A 21737-nucleotide genomic window follows, 5' to 3' on the forward strand; every position below is an offset into this window, starting at 1 on the left:
TTACCATTCCTGTAGCAATAATCAACATTTAAATAGTTATTATAATAAGATACCTTAGACTTCAGTCACTCTGGGGGTGGAGTTATCCAAGAAGGCAGATATATTTCAGGAGTCCAGCAAAGCAAGTATAAATTTTGCATATGTTATACGAGTACATTCATGTAACAACTGACCTTCACCCACCATCTGTGGGACAATATTACAAAACTATCTTTTGTGCAAAGAATGCTTTACAAGGAATAAAAATGTGTCCATACTTTCTCCCAGTACATCAAACCTGAAATACCAGCCATGACCAGATATCTCAAGAATATATAATATTAGGCCATACAGAACAAACATGCCAGACTCCAGCCTCCTGTGGTGTTTTGAAATGTCTTGGGATATTGGGAGTGACAAGCTCTCTAAAGTATTTTACCAGCCTTACAAACAGTAAATATACATGTGCCAATTTCCTTCAGTTTCAAAACCATGGGTTAGCATGAGAAAGCTACAGTAATCAGCTTGGCACAGGCACTTCAGAGTTTACACAATATCATGTCAAATGTTTTTCTCTGTGAAAATGATACTGTGTTATTAATTGTAATGGGCCACAGAAATAGATGTTTGGTGAAGAAAAGTATGTGTCAGTGTCACACCCATCCTAAAGTTAATGACTGTTTGATAATCAGGCTTTTTCTGCATAACACTGAACAGATCACCCAAAAGTATTGGATGCATTGTCTATAATAACATGGAAAAATTATTTTCATGCACTGTCTGACCCATCATTAGTCAGGAGGTACTGCTGACTGCTGTTGAGTAAGCACTTTGGCAATCATGTGTTGGAAAGGGTTTGCATAATTACTGATATCACCAATAGCAGTTTCAGTTAGAATTTTTCTTCCCAAATTGAAATAATGAAGACATGCACTGAATGCTGAATGAGTACTTTACTACAGGTATTTCATCTTTTATACTTGAGAATAGCATTAATGAGCATTGCTGCAGATAGTGTCCCTTGAATGGCAAAGTGTTCCAGCATGTCATCCATCCTCAGCTCAGGAAAAGAAATGTACAGTAACTGATGAATGACACACAACTCACCACCAGCCCTTGCCATCTTACTACTGTCATTACCACATGCCTAAACTCACAAAATATGGCAGACTTCCTCTGACTATCTTTGTTCTATCTTCATAAATAAACCCATTTCCAGTGAGAGGTAATGTGTATCCTTAGCCACATGCAGCCAATAATTATAAAATAAGTTTGCATATTTTGCTTTTTGCTTTCCTCAGAAAACCACATCAGACATCTAATGAAGAGAGATGGATAATCTCAGTCATAAGTCTCAAGGACCAAAAGGCACACAAAACCAACACTTACAAAAGAATATACCTGTAGCACATGACATATTTTTCCTTGAATACTGTATTACATGCCTTTGTGTGAAATGACTCACCACACAACAACTTCACAATCTGCCACTGATGATGGTTTGAGGTTCAACTTGTAATTGTTTTGGCTATATTAGAGCTTGATCCCAGATGCATTCTCACAGCTTGATCCTCATTAACTTCATAGCATGCCAGAAAACATTGTATCCTCTATCAGACCTAAAGTTAGGTGAAGTTAAGTGAGATGGAAAAGCACCAAGGATTAGTGGTCAAATGGCACTGCAGCAATGCAAAAGAGGAAAGGTTATAGAGTATATATCAAAACAGTGTCATATATAGTAAAGGACCACAAGTTCATAATGCCACAAGCTAAACTGAATTAGATAAAATAGTGACTGAAGCATGAAAGAAGACCCACCTGAACTGTCTGCTTAGCAAGGGATTTGAGCCAGAGATCTCTTAGTTGTAAGCTGAGATTATGAGCCACTACATCAGTATTACAGTACAATGCTACATATGCTTTTATAGGATGTGATCTTGTGCTGCACTCTTGATGGTTATTTAACATCACTCATGTTCCCATTATCTGTGAATGATAAAGAAGAGAAAGACAGCAACTAGTCTTTTCCCTCACCACACAGATAAACCCTGGGAGAGAGAGAGAGAGAGAGAGAGAGAGAGAGAGAGAGGAGAGAGAGAGAGAGAGAGAGAGAGAGAGAGAGAGAGAGAGGAGAGAGAGAGAGAGAGAGAGAGAGAGAGAGAGAGAGAGAGAGAGAGAGAGAGAGAGAGAGAGAAAGCAGCAGCATACAATAATAGTACCGTTACATTACTGATTATAACTTGTGGCATTCAATTCAAATTAATCTTACTTTCTGATACATTTCTGTCTTTCCTCCATGTACAAGAAGAGGTGGGAGCGTGATGGCTGGAGCACATGTGTCTTGCTCTTAAGGCCTCTTTTCTATACAGGTTTCTTGTTACTCAATGGCTTTTCACTGGGTTTTGTGTTTGAAGGACTAACAAAGGTGTGTGTGTGTGTGTGTGTGTGTGTGTGTGTGTGTGTGTGTGTGTGTGTGTGTGTGTGTGTGTTTGTGTGTGTGTGTGTGTGTGTGTGTGTTTGTGTGTGTGTGTGTGTGTGTGTGTGTGTAAAGATATTACAATGAGGAAAATGAGACCAACAGATAAGGAAGACTTATATGAGTGTGTATACTGTATTTCTTTTGTATACACAGAAAGCCTGACTAACCAACAGTTACATCAGAGAGAGAGAGAGAGAGAGAGAGAGAGAGAGAGAGAGAGAGAGAGAGAGAGAGAGAGAGAGAGAGAGAGAGAGAGAGAGAGAGAGAGAGAGAGAGAGAGAGAGAGAGAGAGAGAGAGAGAGAGAGAGAGAGAGAGAGAGAGAGAGAGAGAGAGAGAGAGAGAGAGAGAGAGAGTTATATTCACAAATTATAAAGAAAAGAATGAGGATTATGTAAAACTACTCACACAGTCTATTCATATATATACAAACAGTACATACAAGTACAGAGAACCTAAATATCATCACAAGAACCCACCACATACCAATAAGAACTTATCCTGCTCTCCTCCACCTCTCATCCCCCTTACAATACTATGACAACAGGAAGCTGTGACAACTATGGGGGAGGCAAAGGAGGAGCAGCAGCAGGAGGAGGAGGAAGAAAAAGAGTAAGAGGTGGGCAAGTTAGAAGAAAAAATTAAACAAGTGTGGTGGTCATGATGGTGGCAGGGGTGTGTTAATCTACCATAATGGGAGGTCCCTGTGGCAGCTGAGGAGAAAAGAATGGTGTATGTACTCAAGAGCAAGGCCACTGCTACCACCCCTGCCACCAGCACCTTTGTGACACACTGCAAGGTCCCCACATCAGCTGGTGTGGTGGTGGGAATGCCATCACTGCCGTGGGCGTGATGCTCCTCTCACACGTCTAGTTAACAATGCCGTTGACACATCACGCATGGAATGAAGCTGGATACTCCCATCACTGCCTCCATAGATCCCACAGAAACAAAGAATTATCCCCATCACAGCAGCAGCAGCAGCCTCACCACCACAGCTTTTACCTTCTTCACCTCAGTTGCGGTTGAGCCAAAGCAGTGCCTTGATGAGGAAATAGGCAGCCCCCAGTGTGTACATGACCATCTCCCTGTGTGAGCGCTGCTGGGAGTCAAGTTCCAGTGCCATCACACGTCGGTTGAGTCGTCCAACTTGCCGGCGAAGGAGTGACACCTCTTCTCCAGGGCTGAGGTCTGTTGCTATCCCAACTGCCCCAGGTTCTGGCCTGAGAGGAGGAAAGGTGAGTGTTACACACATACATACACACACACAGGCAGTGAGAGAATGATGCAAGAGATCAACTGCTTGTACATTTGAAAGTATAACTGAAGGAAATGATACATAAGATGTAAAATAAAAACAGGGAAGTGAGAGCACTGTTTTCATAAAAAAAAAAGGAAATGATACATAAGATGTAAAATAAAAACAGGGAAGTGAGAGCACTGTTTTCATAAAAAAAGGAAATGATACATAAGATGTAAAATAAAAACAGGGAAGTGAGAGCACTGTTTTCATAAAAAAAAGGGAGTTATTCTTTACAGCTTCTCCTCTGGGTTAAAAATCGATGAAAACAAGAAGACATGTTTATACTCTATTTTCCAAATTACAGTCTTTCACTGCATCTCTTTTGCAGCAGAAAAAAGCTAGTCAATGAATGATGATTCAAAAGAAGCCCTAAGTATAATAAATTAAATAATAAACTCTCCTGGACTCTTTCTTAAAAATATGATTTCATTTGTCTGATTTGACAGTCCAATTTCAAATTTTTTTTTTTCTTATCTTCCAAAACCATAAGACTTTTTGTATTTTGTAAATCATAAGCTTCTTAATAGCATCAATAAAATATAACTTTCAGGGACATAACTTACACTGTAAAGAGCAATAATTATGTTGAAGAATATTAAATAATAAAAAAATTGATGCTGAAAAGTAAAAAATGAAGTCCATCTAAGATATCTTTAAATTCCAGTTAAGTAAGATTCAAACAAACTGCTATCTACCTATCTATCTGTAAGTATTGGACAGTTTTGCTCCTCCAGAAGAAAGCTTAAATAGACACAAAAATCACAAAATAAAATAAATAAATAAATAAATAAATAAACATAAATATATAAATAAATAAACAAATAAAAATATATACATAACATAGATGAGAGTATGTCTTACATGTAACTCTCCCTTCTGTATTCTCAAGCTTCACATAACTATATCTCAACAGCAAAGTGCAATAGGATATAAAACAATCCCCGGCCATTCTTTGGGACTTGAGTGTGTTGAGTGCAATTTAACAGTGATGCTCTCATTCCACTTTGAGGGGGATATTTTGTCTTGAATTCATGTACAACACCAAATTGATGTCTTGAAGAAGAAAGATAAGATGGATTGCAATGATTTTGAAATACAGAGTATCAGGAACATGATATATTTACCAATAGATTTCCAGTTTCTTATAGATAATTGTATAAATGAGAAATGGGCACTGAAAGGGTTACTAGATGGATATACTACCAACTCCTGGTGCCAAGAAAACACACACCAACACCAAAGCAAACTGTTAAGTTAACAGAGGTTTGTAGCTTTAACAGAAGCCTTTAAAACAACACTCCTACAATATGGTGTATGAAGGAACATAAGCACATATAACTGCAACAGCTGCAATACTAGCTAACAGCAGCAATGTCAACACCAGGATCAAGCAGATGCTACAGAACACACCAGAGAGAGAGAGAGAGAGAGAGAGAGAGAGAGAGAGAGAGAGAGAGAGAGAGAGAGAGAGAGAGAGAGAGAGAGAGAGAGAGAGAGAGAGAGAGAGAGAGAGAGAGAGAGAGAGAGAGAGAGAGAGAAAAAGCACCAACAAAATAAAGATTAAATGAAAACTGAGAAACTGGAGCTAGGCCTACATACCCCTGATCCAGGTCCTCTCTGAAAGAATCATACAGAAGTATTAAAAGTTTGGAAAACTGTAAAATGACTTATTATGCCATGAATGCACACATACATGCATGGACACACATGCATGTACACTCATATACATACACACATGCACATACATGCACACACACTCTTGCTATCTCAGTGATAAAATCACTGCCTGTCATTTGGCAGGTTGAACTTCACACCCTACTGTGATTGCAACGATTTTCATTAGTGTTGAGGGAGCAGTTACTGTCATCCTTGAGGAAGAGGACTGGGTGCATGGTACTCACAGACTGGACCACAGTATCCACACAAAAAGTGCATCCCTTAGTGACCAGTGTGCAAGCATTACAGCACAACAAGAAATATAAGTAAATATCACCCTCCATGTATATTTTATTAGTATTTTTATGATCCAAGCCTTGGTCCTGATGACCATATGTAGCTGTTTAGAGATCAAAACAATTTGTTTCTTTAAGCAATCTCCATTAAGTCATCATCTCACATTTTCTGCAAACCTTCTCTCAGGTGTGGAACTGAAAATGTTCCACAAATGTCACCATCCTGTGACGAAGGACCAACAGTTCTCAGTCAGACTGAAATGTGATGAGTTGTCAAGCACATGCATATTGTTTTTCTTAAGAATATCTGACATTTTCTTGACCATGTGGACTAGAACAGTCAAGCATGAAAAAATTGCTTGTGTTTGTTAAAAGATGTGAGCATTTGGTTATATAGCACTTCAGTATGAAAGCTACTATCTACTATAACATTCTTCAACAAAAGGAATAAATCTTCATGCCCACATTTACCAGTGGAATAATCCCATACTATCACAGGTGTTGGATGTATGACAGTCTTCTCAAAGATGTGTTCCTTATAATGACTGGCACCCACATGCCTCTTCACTTTCTCCTGCTGTTCTGTTATGCATCTTAATGTATACTCTTTACTTCAAAGTACCTTTATATGATCATCTTAGGTTTGTGTTCCAGTCTGCCTTCTCTTGTGAGAGTGGCTTTTTTTCCAGATGTGCTTGAAGGCTGCTTCAGGTGCCTAACGAGGCTCAGACATGTCTCCCAGCATTCCAAAATGTTTTTTTTTTTTAGTCCTCCAACTAAGATCTTGGAGCTCTCTAACACACCAACTTCCTTTTCCGGCATAATGTGTTCTGGCAGAAATCATGGAATCCAGTGCTGTTCTGGCAGCTGCCTTCAAGTACTTAATTAAGATCATGGATCAATTAAACACACACACACACACACACACACACACACACACACACACACACACACACACACACTATACAAAATGCGTAACAAGTATTTGTACACCTCCACCATACTTCATGCTTGCTAATAATGGCCAAGATCAGGTAACATAAGGAACTGGTGCCTTCTAACATCAAAAACACTACTACCACTGACAAAAGAATTGCAGAAGGAGGGAGCTGCATGGCCCTCCATAAACAAGGGTAAGATTAACAATGAGGTGCACTTATCCACTTAACACACACAAACTTTTCTTGATTTTAATCAGTAGTGGCTGAAGAGACTATTAAAAAATAAGGACATTAGTTTGCACATCCAAGACTGTACACTGAGGAAGGGGACCCATCGTGTTGATGGGTGTCATGGCTGCCAAACTCATCTGCTTAAAATGTAAGGACAAGATGGAAAATGAGTTGATGGAGAGAGAGAGAGAGAGAGAGAGAGAGAGAGAGAGAGAGAGAGAGAGAGAGAGAGAGAGAGAGAGAGAGAGAGAGAGAGAGAGAGAGAGAGAGAGAGAGAGAGAGAGAGAGAGAGAGAGAGAGGTGGAAAATTAGGCTTGATGTCACAGCAAGGAAATGATACATTCAATAAAAAAGGCCATGTCTATAACCTTGTTACTAATTTTTTTCATCTTATTTTTTTTTTTGTCTTTGATTACTATTTTAATGAAGTGTATAATTTAACTTATCTACTTATTTATTTTTTTCTCTTGAACACCCCTGTACATGTGTCACAAGGAGCAAGCTGCAGTGTGTTACTTTTGACACGTATTCACATTTTGCTATTTTCTGCTTCTTGGATACCACCTCACATAACTATGCAAGAAATAACCAAGTTCCACTTAAAAAAAATGTACACTTCTTAGGAATGGACCATCTTAAAGCTGTGCCAAGATTAGTTAGCTATATCCCTACAACAAAAACACTTTAAAAATAAGATGATAATCTTGGCAAAAAACAGAAAATATTATAAGGCTACTTCCAGGCTCCCTTGAAGACTCCCATTCAAAGCACAATATTTAAACTTTCTTCATGCCCTTAATACTGAAACACTGAAACACCAGGATAGAGTAATTATATTAAACTAATAATCAAGCCATACTGATAATCAATAATAATAAACTAATAATCAAACCATATTGATACTGAAGATGTGATGTGGATGACTGCCTGCAGATTCACATGCTGCAAGTGGTTCTGTGTTTAGCCTGGACAGACTAAGGCCTGGTTTACACTAGTCCATTTTTACAGATTACATCTCCATACACCGTCCAACAATAATGTCACCACCATTTCTGTTCGAGTGACTGTAGTGGGAACCAGGCTCAGTGTTTGACCATGGCAGACTAAGAGTGGCTCAATGTTTGGCCAGGACAGACTAACAGTGGCTCAGTGTTTGGCTAGGAGAGATAACATACACACATACACAAACCTATCTTTCTACAATTATAATTCATATCTTTTTAATACCTCACCTAAGAAGACAATTTGTAGTGGTGTTGATGATACAGTAGTTGTGAATCTCATATATGTGGCTCAATAACAGAAGACATGTTTTAAAAACTATAAATCTTTTTCTTCTTATGAGTCAGATTCCTTGGAATATCATCACTTCCATTATTATTTTGTCTCTATTTTTCTGCAGAGATAAATCATCTGTTTTGAGGAGTTAGACATTCTCTTCCTTACCTGTACTGTAATTTCTTTATAAATAAAAATAACCAAAACTGCCTTTAAAAACACACATGAAGTTCTTTCCTACACTGTGATGCATCCTTAACCTTTCTTACGGGACTCATTTTCAATGGTAACATTTCCAGTTACATTATTATAGTTAACATGGAAAAATGTAATAATAGCAAATTAAAATAATAATGACTGCAAGGTAGTGGTGTTTGCCAGCGGTTATGCTGAAACTGGATGGTGCACACACACACACACACACACACACACACACACACACACACACACACACACACACACACATTGGACAATTGGAAATTTTTCCAAAGACAGATCTGTGAGCCTTATTATATAGCAAAAGCTGTTATTATGAACACTAATTTCAATGTTATAAATATGCATTTTATAAATATGCATAAATATGCATCAATTCACATTGATTTTTATTTGTATGATGTCAATAAACAAATATATCTGCATATCCAGCCACCTCTCTTCTTTCCCATCTTCTTGCTTCTCTCCCTACACCAATCAGTTAACTAAGACAGTGAGGCCACATCCACAGTGGCTGATGCTGCACAGGTTACCAAGAAGACTTGCTAGTGATTTGCAGCATCATTACATACTTCCCGAATATTTAGCAGCACTAAACATTCTGCAAATAATCCTTGATAACAAAAAACATGGCTGGTAAAGAAATATACTTGCAAAAGGTTGGGATGCAACACTTGGGTAGCATAAACAGATGAAAACAATCATATCATTCAACCCACACAGGATGGCCCAGACATAACCCAACATGATATTTAACCTCAATAAATCCCAAACAAAATCATCCTTATCATCTTGCATTTGCACTTGGGAAAGAAAGGAGACACATGGCACAAATTAGAGAAATATTAAGGCAAAGCTGGTATGCAAGACCTATGCTACAAAAGGCCAATGCGTTAGTTACTTACGTGGGGTGGGTGAAGGGAGCGGAGGCAGAGGAGGTAGTGCGGGGTAGCAGTGTTGGGATTGAGCCAGGTGTGCTGCTCTCCCTATCTTCTGAGGGGGTGAGATCCTCCGTCCCAGGGTACGTGTAGTTGTCCAGTGTGATGCTTCGTGGTGGTGTCTGCCAGACCATACACACAGGCATGTAAGAGTTGGCAGGAGGACGATGGAGTGATGCAGAGAGGAACAAAGTGAAAAAATAGTATGCATTAGAGGTGGATCTTAATTTAGTCCCTGTGACATTTTACTCATGCTGCCGTCAACTATCATGCTACTTGCATATATGGTCATGAATATCAGAGCATTTTTTTCATTATTGAAGAAAATGTAGTAATATTTGAGTATGAATTGTGGCTTCAAAGTCAACCATAAAGTGACAATGTCAACTGGCACATCACAGGGAAGTCACCTCAACTATGTAAGTCACTTGTTCAGTTTCCATGTTCATTCCTGACTCCAAGGAAAAGATCAAATGAATGAATGAATGGTAATTTTATTGTCATTGCTATATGACAGTACTCACTTGGACCCTGTAGAGTGCTGGGTCTGGCTGGGGCATGATAGACTTTTCCAGCTCCACCTCTCTGGGCACTCCCCTTGTCCCTATGTGCTGGTCTCCACCTGCAATGCCAACATACCACACTCCATCAGAACTCAGTGCTGATGCATAATTGAAAGGTGGTGGAGAGATAAATAACTTTTGAAAGAACAATGTTGGTAATGATAAAACTGCCATATTTTAGTTTTCAATTTGACAGAACATACAGAACAATGAATATCCACCTTGATACCCTTGCCACCGTCATTACCCACCTGCCACAACAATGCGGTCGGGGACACTCATGTGTAACTTCTCGTTGACACCATTGTATCGCGCCCAGTTGACTGTTGGGTCATCATCATTATCGCCTGTTAGAAAGAAACAGAAAAGATACATATCAACATAAATAATATAGATTTGTGTGTGTGTGTGTGTGTGTGTGTGTGTGTGTGTGTGTGTGTGTGTGTGTGTGTGTGTGTGTGTGTGTGTGTGTGTGTGTGTGTGTGTGTGTGTGTGTGTGTGTGTGGTGTGTGTGTGTGTGTGTGTTTCTTTTATGTTTCTCAATGCTGACATCAAATGAGCAAAATATGAATTATTACATAATTAACCTCTCTCTTTCTGTGATTTTAACTTTTTTTTTCCAGTCCTCTTACACTATATGTTACTTGACTTTCACATAGCCTCTGCCTTTCAAACCACCTTTTCATTTTCTGCACTTCTATATTCTGAACCAAGTGTTTGTCTTCCTTTCTTCTCCCTACTCTTCTTCCCTTCCTCTGTCATTCACACTAAAGACTGTAACAGATTGAGCACTGACTGGAATCTACATCATCAGTTTTTCTCATAATAATACAGAACTCAGCATTCTAAAACAATTGGCATGACACCATCTCCAATTGTTACTTCTACCAACTAAATAAAAAGTATAGTTACAAATATACAATGAACTTCACAGCAGTGCAACTAAATATTGTCTTGTTTTTAACTTCAGGATGCAAAAGGGAGGGTTGTCCTAAACTCCAAGGCCTTTGAACCACACACTGCACAGTTACACATTACCTTTCATTCCATCCTTGCACCTCTCATCTTTTTTTTTCCATACCTGCGCTGTAACAATATTTTTTCCTTCCTCTTCCTCTGATTTTTCTCAATTTTTTTTTATAGCTCCCCTCCTTCATTCCTACTCCCATTAAATCCTTCCCTAACACTTCCCAACTCACCCTTCCTCCCTATTCTATCTTATCTGCCTCTCTTCCAGACTATTATAACACTTCCCTAACCTATTCCTAGCATCTTAACATGAACCTCCATCCTCTCTCTCCTACTCAGTCCATAATATATGCATGCACTACCTAGCACTACTCAGCACACCAATCTTTCACCTAGCACTCCTGTTGTCGCCTCACCCACCTGTGACTCGTATTCTCTTTGGGACCTTCATCTGGGAGCTCAGGTCGGGTTCATAGTGGCCATCATACACATGGTTGAAATTGCCTGAGAACCGCTGGGGGCTGGTTATGTTGGACATCTGGTGGTGGCAGAAGACCAGTGATGGGATCAGTGTGAAGGACAGAGGGATTACCAGTATTATTATGTGAATACAAGTGTGAGTTGTGTGTAAAATGGGGGTGGGGTAACTTTTATTTGATTCTAGGGTGAGATTGCGAGACAGTTGTGTTTGAAATGAAGGAAGGAAGAACTGTTTTGCTTGATATGGAAGAAGAACCATTTTGTTTGATTCTGGGGTGCAACTGTAGGATGACTGTGCTAGGTGACCAGCAGGAGCATTAGAGGCAGGCTGAAGCATCATTCTTCAACAACTACAGCTGCCCAAAGTGGTAATGTCATACTCTACAAAATATCTCAAAAAAAAGTTAACATCAGGCACTTCACTGATCACATCCTAAGTCCTTCTCTGTGGAGCTCTTAATATCAAATCCAAGGAATCCACTGAACTCTGTGACATCACTACTTGGGACAACTATACACAGTACTCTGCTTTGATGTTTAAGGCAAAGGAGACATAACAGGCATTTTTAAAGGAAAGGGAAGAGAAGCAGATGTGTTAAACAGCTGTGTAAGTTGGAACTCTACCAGCACCAGCAGCAGTGCCAAGAGAACCAGTAGTAAATAAAATAAATGGTAGTGGAAAGTACAAACAGGATTGATGAAACTTGGGTTAATGTAAGAATCTATGTAACAGTACAAAATCTATTATACTCAGTGTTAGTGTGAAATATATCTTAGTGAATGTATATCACCTCAATTCTTTTTATATAAAAGGAAAGTAAATTAACTAAACACTAACCTGCTTATGGATTATTACCTAGGTTAAAGATATAACTAGGTATGTATATAAAATACTTTGCATTATGCTTATTTGCAAAACAAATAGTTAAATCTGTGAGGTGTAAAATAAATAATAAAAAATAAAATAAAATAAAATTGTAAATACATGTGAAAGCAAAGTCATCTGCATGTTAACAGCCCTCCTCAAGAAATCAGAGCTACTTGCATGTGTTAAACTACTGGCACCATGACACACACAGAGAAGAGAGATCAACAAAGTGTATGATCACAAAACAAGGGTCAAGATTACTCTGTTATGACCCTCAATGTCTGTTTGAATAACTAAATCAATAAAATCAATAAATTGTTTAAAATCATTATGTCCATGTGACTTACAAGGAAAATACCTCGTACTCACTGAAGTAAAAACAAGCCTGAAGAGTGGCTGCCATGCAAACAGGCATGCAACACAATATTCAAAGAAATGGAATATTTCATATTGAATAAAAACAATATAACATATCATGACTATATTTACAGTGATTACAAACTATAATTTTTACTTAAAGAGAGGGAGAAAAAAAATTAAACTGAAATGCTTACATAAAGCCATGAAGAAATTTTCACCAGACCACACTGAACAACTGGCACTCTATAAGCAAGAGAATCACAAATGAAGAAGCCGAATCAATAACAAAATATTGAAAAGGACTATATCTGCTAAACAAATTACTTAACAGCAATACAAACTCTAACAAACAAAACACACCAACCATTAAAAACAAAGCAGTAACTGACAAGGTAATGCCAAAATACAAAACACTACAGAATAAAAAATCAACAATACAACAATACAACCAGAGTTACATAAACACCATAAAATGTGTGTGTGTGTGTGTGTGTGTGTGTGTGTGTGTGTGTGTGTGTGTGTGTGTGTGTGTGTGTGTGTGTGTGTGTGTGTGTGTGTGTGTGTGTGTGTGTGTGTGTGTGTGCAAAGAAAGTCTCAATGTTCAGACCATCAATCTGGCAAATACAAACAAAGCATTGGTGCAGGAAAGTAACAAAGCATCAATATTTGCAATGCATAGACAAAGCAGAAAGGAACTCTTTGGCACTTCTGTTTGGTGTAGGGAAGGAGCATCAAAAGAGAGAAGGATGCATGGAAGGTTTCATCAGTCTATATAAGTTCACTACTAGGTAAAGATCTTTCAAATGATTATGGAGGTGTTGAGCCATATATCATACACACTGGCTTGGAGCATTATTCTGGCAGAGTTGCTCAGTTGCAAGCTCATAATGTCTCAGATTACATCTAGCATTGTATCAATTTTCTTCAAGGAGAATATATACTGCAGCGAAAGGAAATATACTTATATCGTATCCACCTTCCCAGAAATTCAAATACAAGACCTGTTGGCTGTGAGTCACACATGCTAACCACTACACAACCATATCAACAACACACACTTGTTGGAAACCCTTTCAAAGTAACAGCAGGTTCTCATAGGAGCTGCTATATCCTCTTGTACTGTCTTGGTGCATGAATGAGGTAGTTAGTGTGTGTATTTGTGTTTTAGCCACCAGTTCAGGTAGGGTTCCAGGCTGAGATGATAAGTGTTAGAGATGCTGGTTCAAGGAGTTTCAGGTCCTGATGGTAGGTGGTGCAGGTTTTGCTGGTTCACTGGTCATTTTGACTGAAGTTTGCAGAGTTGTAACCTCATGGTGACCTCTTGTCCAAGCTGGTAAGTATAAGTCTTACACTACATCACTTAAAAATCACACTAGACTCCTTTTAAATACTATCTCACTGACTTTGTGTATAAGGAGACAATCTTGTTGAATCCCATTATTCCATGTTCTGTAGTTTTGTCATCTAAAAGGATCTTATTTTTCTTCCCTTTTCTATCCTCTCAATACTTTCTTTCACATGTAGGCAATCTTGATCACTATTGCCTTTTTTTTCATAATTTTGGCTTTGTCTTGATATGAGAAGAAAGCACCTCAAGCTACCAGCTACCAGCTAAGAGCAAAACTACAAGACATTCTAAAAAATCAGCATCATAATGTTAACCCGAATCTATGACTATATGTGTTAATGATAGGAAATACTCAGTAACTACATAGCCACTCCTTACATTCCAGCACAGCAGATGAGACTCATAAGCTATTCTACCCTTAATAAAGACACAAACTAGACACTTCTTTAGAATGATGACAGGTGACAAGAGCAAGGAACAAGATCATCAGCACTCTATCTAATAACTATAATAGACCAATCCATTCAGGGCTCTTTCTACACAAACTTTCAGAGAGTAAACTATTTTTTATACTTTTTATACATCTAACTCTTTTTCACGTAAAAAGATAAAAATAAAGGAACAGATACGCACAGTCATGGTCAGAAACTGAGAAACTTCCATGGTGTTTAGTGTATTCTCACAGTCTCAAGTCCTCTGGTCTGTTGACAGTCTTCTGGTAATGTGTAGGTTCTCAACAGATCAAAGAATTTAAAAGTGAGGAAAAATTATAGACATCAAGAAAGTGATTGTGTCATGAGACTTGATTTTACTAAGCAAGAAACATGACTACCAACACTCCACCTTCCCTATCATTGTAGTAGCAGCCCTTCACTAAGCACTAAATTAAATACTTATTGACTACCTTTGCCTGCAATGGTAAAAAATGACTACTAACAAGAAGAGACTGCCAACAACTATACTCTGTTGCACATACTCTGGCCACATAATTTTGCAACTGAGAACAATCAACCATGGTAACACTGTCACTGGTAACACTGCTTACCTATGTATACCCACCTTGTTTGAAAATGTGCAGCAAATTAATTTGACATTCATACAAAACTTGATTTGATAGTAAGATACCAGTTTATTTGTATCTCTATAAACTGATATCTTTTGATAAATATTAGTTTTGGTAAGAATATAAAGCCAATTTGCAGCACATCTTTAAAATGAAATAGGTATACAAGTCAATGAGCAAGTGAGAGCATTTCCATGTTTACACATCCTCACACAAAATTACAGCACAGGAGTCCACGGCACAGAACATATCAAAGAGCTGGCTCCGGTGTAGAAAGCCCCATCACCAGGGAAGAGATAGACTAGTAATGACACACCAGAATAGTACCCGCTCAAATCCAGAGTTATAGAAGATGGATGGGACACCAAAACCCTCAGTGGGGGACAGCGGCTGGGAGGAGGTGGTGGAGGTGTTGGTGGAGGAGGACTCCCAAGTATGGGGTCTGCTGTTGGCCATGCTGCAAAATGGAGGAAGCATCTTTGTTACGAGCTGTGATGTTGTGGTGGCGATGATAGCAGCAGTGGTGGTAGTGGTGGTGACGAGCGACATAAAGCACATACAGCACTTAAACAAGCAAAGCTACACCTGATCAACAACAAAACAGCACTTGCAACACATGTGCATGAAATAATAACATGTAATATCACAAAAAAGGGCATTTACACCTATGTTGACAAGGCCAAAAATCACTACCTGACGGCTGCAATGCTTGTGATCATAGAAAGTTTGTTTTATAATGATGAGAAGTATGCATAGTCATCCAAAGTAGTGATGTTATATTCTACAAAAATATTCTAGGATCTAGCAACTGTTTCTGTCTCTCACATCCACAGCTCTTGTCAGTCCCTGAAGAGCTCTTAACATCCTAAAGCAATTCATTACTCCATATATGTGCAATTTCTATTTAATTTATAGACACAAAATTCACAGAACTTTGTAACATCACTACCTCGGGCAACTGTATTTCATTCCTTACCACTATGGGTACTCTCACATTCAACAAAATGAACTACAAAAATACAAGACAGCTGCAGAACCTTGGACAGTAACCACAGACTCCAATAACAACAAGTGCAACACTCTGCTGAGGAACACAAAACAATGCACATAGAGACTAAAAAAATAAAGGCCAAGAAAGGTATGACAATACAAGGAAACAAACATAAGGATGGAAATCATACAGCAAAAAGATACACATACAATGAAAAATGCTGGATGTATTAGTAAGTGTGTAAGAGAGAGAAGAGGAAAAAGTATGTCGAGATTATAAGAAAAGAATAAAGGCAAAAAGACAGTGTAGCTCTCACAAAAAACATATATAAATTAATTAATTAACATCAAGAGAATCATGAGAATGATGTCAATAATGGGACAGAAAAGTGTGGTTTATCACGCAGAATAAACACGTTAAAATACAAAGAATAAAAGACGTGTTACAGAAATTACAGGACACATCCTACAAATGAGCTCCCACATTCTGGTGTCACTTTTCCTTCCAAGACATCATTTCCATTATCAAAGACTGGTAACTAGAGCCTCATCATATGCCAGAAGTGTATTCTACATAAATGATCCACAGGAAAAAATGTATATATAATGTGAACAGAACATACCTCCTAATTCAAATGGGAAAAATAGGAATGCATTTTGACGAATGTATCTAATGCTGGCCAAAAAATAAGTGTGACCAAAATGACAAGATACCTTTTGTTTCCCATGGCCTTTTACGACTAGTATCTTATTGTCTCAGCTTCCCATACTACAAGCAAATTAACACAGCTATGGTACTTGATTCCCTAGTTCACCCCTTTTCATTTCACATTAGAACAAAAAGCATATATAAACAAAATCATTAAAAGTAACTCCAGCGAGCAAAAGAAGCTCACCATTAAGTTTCATCTTATGTGACGGAATACGCAATACAAATACATAGGTAGGTGTGGATATTATCAAAGTGGGTACATCTGCAGTTTCACATAATACACAGCACATAGGTAAGGCCACTTTCATGTCTTGGATCTCACCATTTGGAATATTTTTAGGCCCTGTATCACCTATCAGAATTCAACAGCAGTATCTGTAACAAACTTTCAAAATTCAGCCATATTTCTGTCTCATGGGTGCTTCACAGAGCCACTGTACCTCTCAACAGCTAGTGGATACAAACAGAATGTTCCAATATTCACGAGGGATTTGTGGGTCCACCTGGAGTTCAGCATATCTAAACATCATCCATGCAATTCCATAATGATGCTGCTTCAGCTAACCAATCAGTACTGTTCACTGCAGAATCACCAATTATTTTTCAAATCCTTGCCTGTGACACCATATTATTAACCTCTCAGCACCCATGATTGAGGTAAGACAAGTCCTCTTATATTTCGTGCCATTTTGAAGGAGGTGCCCCAGCTAGTTGGTCACAAAGTTTGGTTTTGAAATGCCTTTCATTGTTACAAGGCTGAGACTGCAAGGTAGTTATGACCAGCAAAACCAAGAGACTGATGGATGACAAGTAACCTCGTTAGAGAAATCTGGGGCAACTTGATCTCCCAAATGAGAGGTTAAACAATGGATCAGATTCAATTCATATATGTCCCTTATGTTATGTGGTCAAGGGACTGACATACAGCAGCTAGCATGACTTGGGAGCTTTCACAGGGCCAGAGACCAATACCTAGCTTGTTAATCATCATGTATTTGCTTTCCCCACCCTAAAGCCACACTTGCCCATCACAGCCCCCAAGCTTACCATGCGTTGCAAAAGGAATAAAGAAAAATGGGATGGCAGATTTACTCCAAGGACATTCAGGCTCTTTTCACATTAGGTTCAGTGAGGTTAAGTTACATCTGAAGCAAGTCCATTTGAGTTAAGATATACTTGATCTAATTTCAGGTTGGATGGATTATATTTAGAGAAAGAAGTAGATATACATTTATATTTTGAAGGCCCTTGTACTCATCATGGCTTTCACCTGATGAGTAAGAAAAAAAATAGAGAAACTAACACCACAGCTGGTAGGACTCTATACAAGTTTGGAGCTTAGGGGAAGTGTTCCTAAAGCAGGACATTTGAACGTTCGTTGTGAAGCAAGTCATGACAGTTTGCTGTGGCTGGAAGTGTGGGAGAGTGAGCTTGGGGAAGTGGTCATGATTAACAATACTTTGAGAGAGAGAGAGAGAGAGAGAGAGAGAGAGAGAGAGAGAGAGAGAGAGAGAGAGAGAGAGAGAGAGAGAGAGAGAGAGAGAGAGAGAGAGAGAGAGAGAGAGAGAGAGAGACTAAAAATCCAAACACTACTTCACGAGAGGTACAGATGATTGTGATAAAATATGAAGGCGACCTGCCAGGTTCTTCTCCGCCACACCCAACACACCTCACACACCGGGACACACCGTAACCACCAATTCCACCGCCCGGGACAGATAAGTGACGAGGGCTGAGGAATACAGACAATTTCAAAACAAGACTTGTACCTCTCAGCTGATCGTCGAGAGCCTAATCTTTCCTTCCGGTACTGTTCGGCTGGACACTGTCTCTTCACCTCATCAAATTCATTTCATCTGTCCCTGAGATACTGCTATTTTTTTCCTACTTGTCTGTATACGGCTGATAAAATGTGTTATCACTTCATTAGTTCTGCAGATGATAGGAATTTTGGAATCCCTGATAGGTAAGACGGTACAGTGTGGTGGCCTCCATATATGCGATCAATGGCCGGTCCTACATTCTCCTTTATTTGCTTGTTGCTGGCCTGATTTTAGAGGTCACAATATCGAGGAACAACAACTGATAATGTTACCTCACTGTCTGTCATGACAGCTGGGACGAATATTGTTATCTGTTCTACATGCATATTGTAATTCCCTCAAGGCTTCCTCATTCTCTCTTATCTCACTATTATCTCTCTCACAACTGCCAGGTTCTTCTATTCATGTCTCCTCTCTTATTGATATGTCTTGAATATACTTGGTCACATTTCCGGTGATTACACTTGTTTTCCGTCTTATATTTTATCTCTCCCCAGTAATCACACGATTATTAGATTACTATTATAGATATACCTGAATTATCTATCCTTTAAACTTTTCTCGCTTTCTTTCTTCTACGTATTTTTTTTTCATCCGTGCTATTTTTATAATCTTAATACTCAATTATAATTTATATCAGCTCTTTTTTTTCACAAAGGGGTGCAGTATCATAATTACGTACACTGTCACTGAATATAGGAAAGAGTTGTGCGGCCAGAAGTGAAATGCTTCACGTTAGCCATTCATTTCTATTCATTTCTGGATCTCATGCATACTTTCACACGTCTCTTCCAAGAGGGATGTCTTTATTACTCATACAACAAGACATGTCAGCGATGATGAAATAAGGTGATATGAAAATTAAAGACGGATTACGATGTGATTCAGTTAATTTGTACTATACATACAAACCGAAATTCGTTGCATTCGGTTGAAACGAGTAAATTTCCGAGAGTCTGGCACACAGGGGAACCGACGGTAGCAAGTCGATCAACTCAGACATAGAGAGAGAGAGAGAGAGAGAGAGAGAGAGAGAGAGAGAGAGAGAGAGAGAGAGAGAGAGAGAGAGAGAGAGAGAGAGAGAGAGAGAGAGAGATGTGTGTGTGTGTGCGCGCACCCCCTAAACACCTCCAGACACACTCCAACACCCCCTAAACACACCAAATACACTGAAAGCACTGTCACGGAAGACAAATACTACAAAGACAGACAGGGCAGCAGGAAAAATTAACCTAAATATTGTTTTCTTAGCATTTTCCTGTTTTATCACCTCCTCCATTCCTTCTCCCTTCCTCTTCCTCCTCTATTTCTCTTATTTTCTTACTCATTCTACTCTTATCTACACGTCTGAGTTTAGAAACACGTGGAAACACCAGGAAAACACTGCAAAGTACGATAAATATTACCGAGGAGACAGCGGAGCCGATCAAGATCCCGGGTCCATGATGGCGGCAGTGACGTCACGGCTATTTTACGTACCGTAACGGATTTCATTTTGAAACTGACCCCTCGAAAAAATGGAGCTAAGCTCGAATGCCATATATATTCTGACTTGACAAATACTTTAATTAATATTCACAATATTATAACAGCTCCAGCCTGAGTAGTACTTAAAAAATATCCAAATGAATTATGGAAAAAATGTTGAAATATTCGGCACCATTTAAATCATTGAAAGGTCCACATCATTTGAATTTTCAGGAACGTAAAAAATTTTAAAAAATCTGAACTATCATCTTACACCATCAAAAGTTACCTGGAACAAGAAGTAAACAAATAAAACCGAAATTGTGTAAAAAACAAGTGTTGGAACCTAAACACGATTAAAAACCACTGAAAAGTCCACCCATTTTGACTCAACAACAAGATAAAACACTCTAAAACATACGAACTATTTTTTCAAGCAATGAAAAGTGAGTTACAAGCTGAAATAGAGAGACAATAACACAAAAAGTGTTGTAATCACAACTTTTAACAGGACCATAAACCATTTTTAAAGTCCACTTATTTCTCTCAACAGAAACGAAAAAACACTTTAAAAATCATAAGCGATTTTTAGAAACACAAAAGACGTAATTAGAGCGTGAAATAAAAAAACAAGTTTGTCAAAATACTGCCAAAAAAACACTCCACATTTTCGTAAAGCAACACAAAATTGAAAACATCTCAACACAAGCAACGAAAACACTTCTAAAGCAAATAATTATTTTTATAAACCATAAAAACATGCTATACGAGCAGAATAAAGAAGTTAAGAAAATTACCAAAAAAATATTGGAACCCACAGATTGAAACAGGTTGGCGGAGGTAGCCAGCTATCATGGCGGCCCTTAGCAGTGGAGAGAACGGCCGCTATTTTGCCTGTTATTCTTCCATCGTAACTAAATGAGGCAATGGCAGATATATCTGGCTAGCGGATATGAAAGCCTAGTCATGTGGCTCCAATTTGTGATGTGTTAGGCTTACAATAAATAAGAGATAAAGCAGATAAAAGCTCATAATAAGGACGCCCTACCTCTATCTGTTTGTTTAAGTAGATCTCCCTTCAATATTTAGCTAAATTTTCAGACTCAGATGCGAGGAAACCCTAAATAAATAATATATAACCTCAAAAAAAAAAAATAATAACGAATAAACTGACAGGAAGTCCGCGGAAGGTGTGTTACGGTGAGGGCGGTAAGGCTGACAGGAGGCTACCAACACTGTACTCACCTTAAGTAGCTGTGTCTCTCTGGTGCTGCTTGATGAAGGAAGAAGCTGCCGGGAATATGCAAACACTGATCGCTATTAGGAGAGTGTGTGGCAAGACTGGCCAGTGCTGACTAAAACGATGTAACACCAGTCCCTCCTTCCCCAGCGCCCCTGCCAAAACAATGTAATCACACCACCACCACCGCCAGGAATATGCACTGATCACCATTAGGAGAGTGTGTGGCAAGACTGACCAGTGCCGACCAAAGCAATGTAACACCAATCCCTGCCTCCCCAGCGTCACCGCCACCACCAACAACGCCCCGTACCCTCACAGCACTAGTCCTTAGCCTGTGAGTGACCGTACATTCGCCATTCCGCCCGGGAAGCCTAACCCGATTTCTTCCCGCTTTCATATCATTAAATAGTAAATAATTTCCATACTTCCTCATTGTTTTGCAGCATTTTTTTTTTCATATAAACATATGAGAATTGGTGTTTTCATGTGAATGATAGTCAAACATAAATAAATTAACATTATTTTCGTGAATCCTA

At 38.7% G+C, this 21737-nt stretch overlaps 1 protein-coding gene across 10 annotated transcripts; it reads right to left on the bottom strand.

The window, feature by feature from the left end:
- Positions 1-2419: 2419 nt before the first annotated feature.
- On the bottom strand, positions 2420-21551 carry LOC135108332 (transport and Golgi organization protein 11-like). 10 transcript variants are annotated; one of them, XM_064019191.1, is made up of 9 exons: positions 21437-21549; positions 21204-21353; positions 15294-15423; positions 11268-11385; positions 10130-10225; positions 9840-9937; positions 9283-9437; positions 5359-5376; positions 2420-3679 (listed from the first exon to the last, which is right to left on the bottom strand). In XM_064019191.1, exons 3-9 carry the CDS (start codon positions 15420-15422, stop codon positions 3472-3474), a joined length of 822 nt encoding a protein of 273 aa, XP_063875261.1. In that variant the 5' UTR covers position 15423; positions 21204-21353; positions 21437-21549; the 3' UTR covers positions 2420-3471. The 10 variants fall into 10 exon arrangements, with proteins under 10 accessions (XP_063875261.1, XP_063875260.1, XP_063875267.1 ...); XM_064019190.1 differs by having other exon boundaries at positions 21204-21551; XM_064019197.1 differs by lacking the exon at positions 15294-15423 and adding an exon at positions 12750-12798 and having other exon boundaries at positions 21204-21550.
- Positions 21552-21737: the final 186 nt, after the last annotated feature.

This window comes from Scylla paramamosain, chromosome 17 (assembly GCF_035594125.1).
Source record: "Scylla paramamosain isolate STU-SP2022 chromosome 17, ASM3559412v1, whole genome shotgun sequence".
In the NCBI taxonomy this organism is placed as follows: domain Eukaryota; kingdom Metazoa; phylum Arthropoda; class Malacostraca; order Decapoda; family Portunidae; genus Scylla; species Scylla paramamosain.

Excerpts from the sequence above, each read along its gene's own strand:
- LOC135108332 (XM_064019190.1), bottom strand. The coding sequence starts at position 15,422 with ATGGCCAACAGCAGACCCCATACTTGGGAGTCCTCCTCCACCAACACC. Across the intron at positions 9,938-10,129 it reads CGACCGCATTGTTGTGGCAG|GTGGAGACCAGCACATAGGG; the intron begins GTGGGTAATGAC and ends TTGGCATTGCAG. Across the intron at positions 9,438-9,839 it reads CAGCACTCTACAGGGTCCAA|ACACCACCACGAAGCATCAC; the intron begins GTGAGTACTGTC and ends ATGGTCTGGCAG.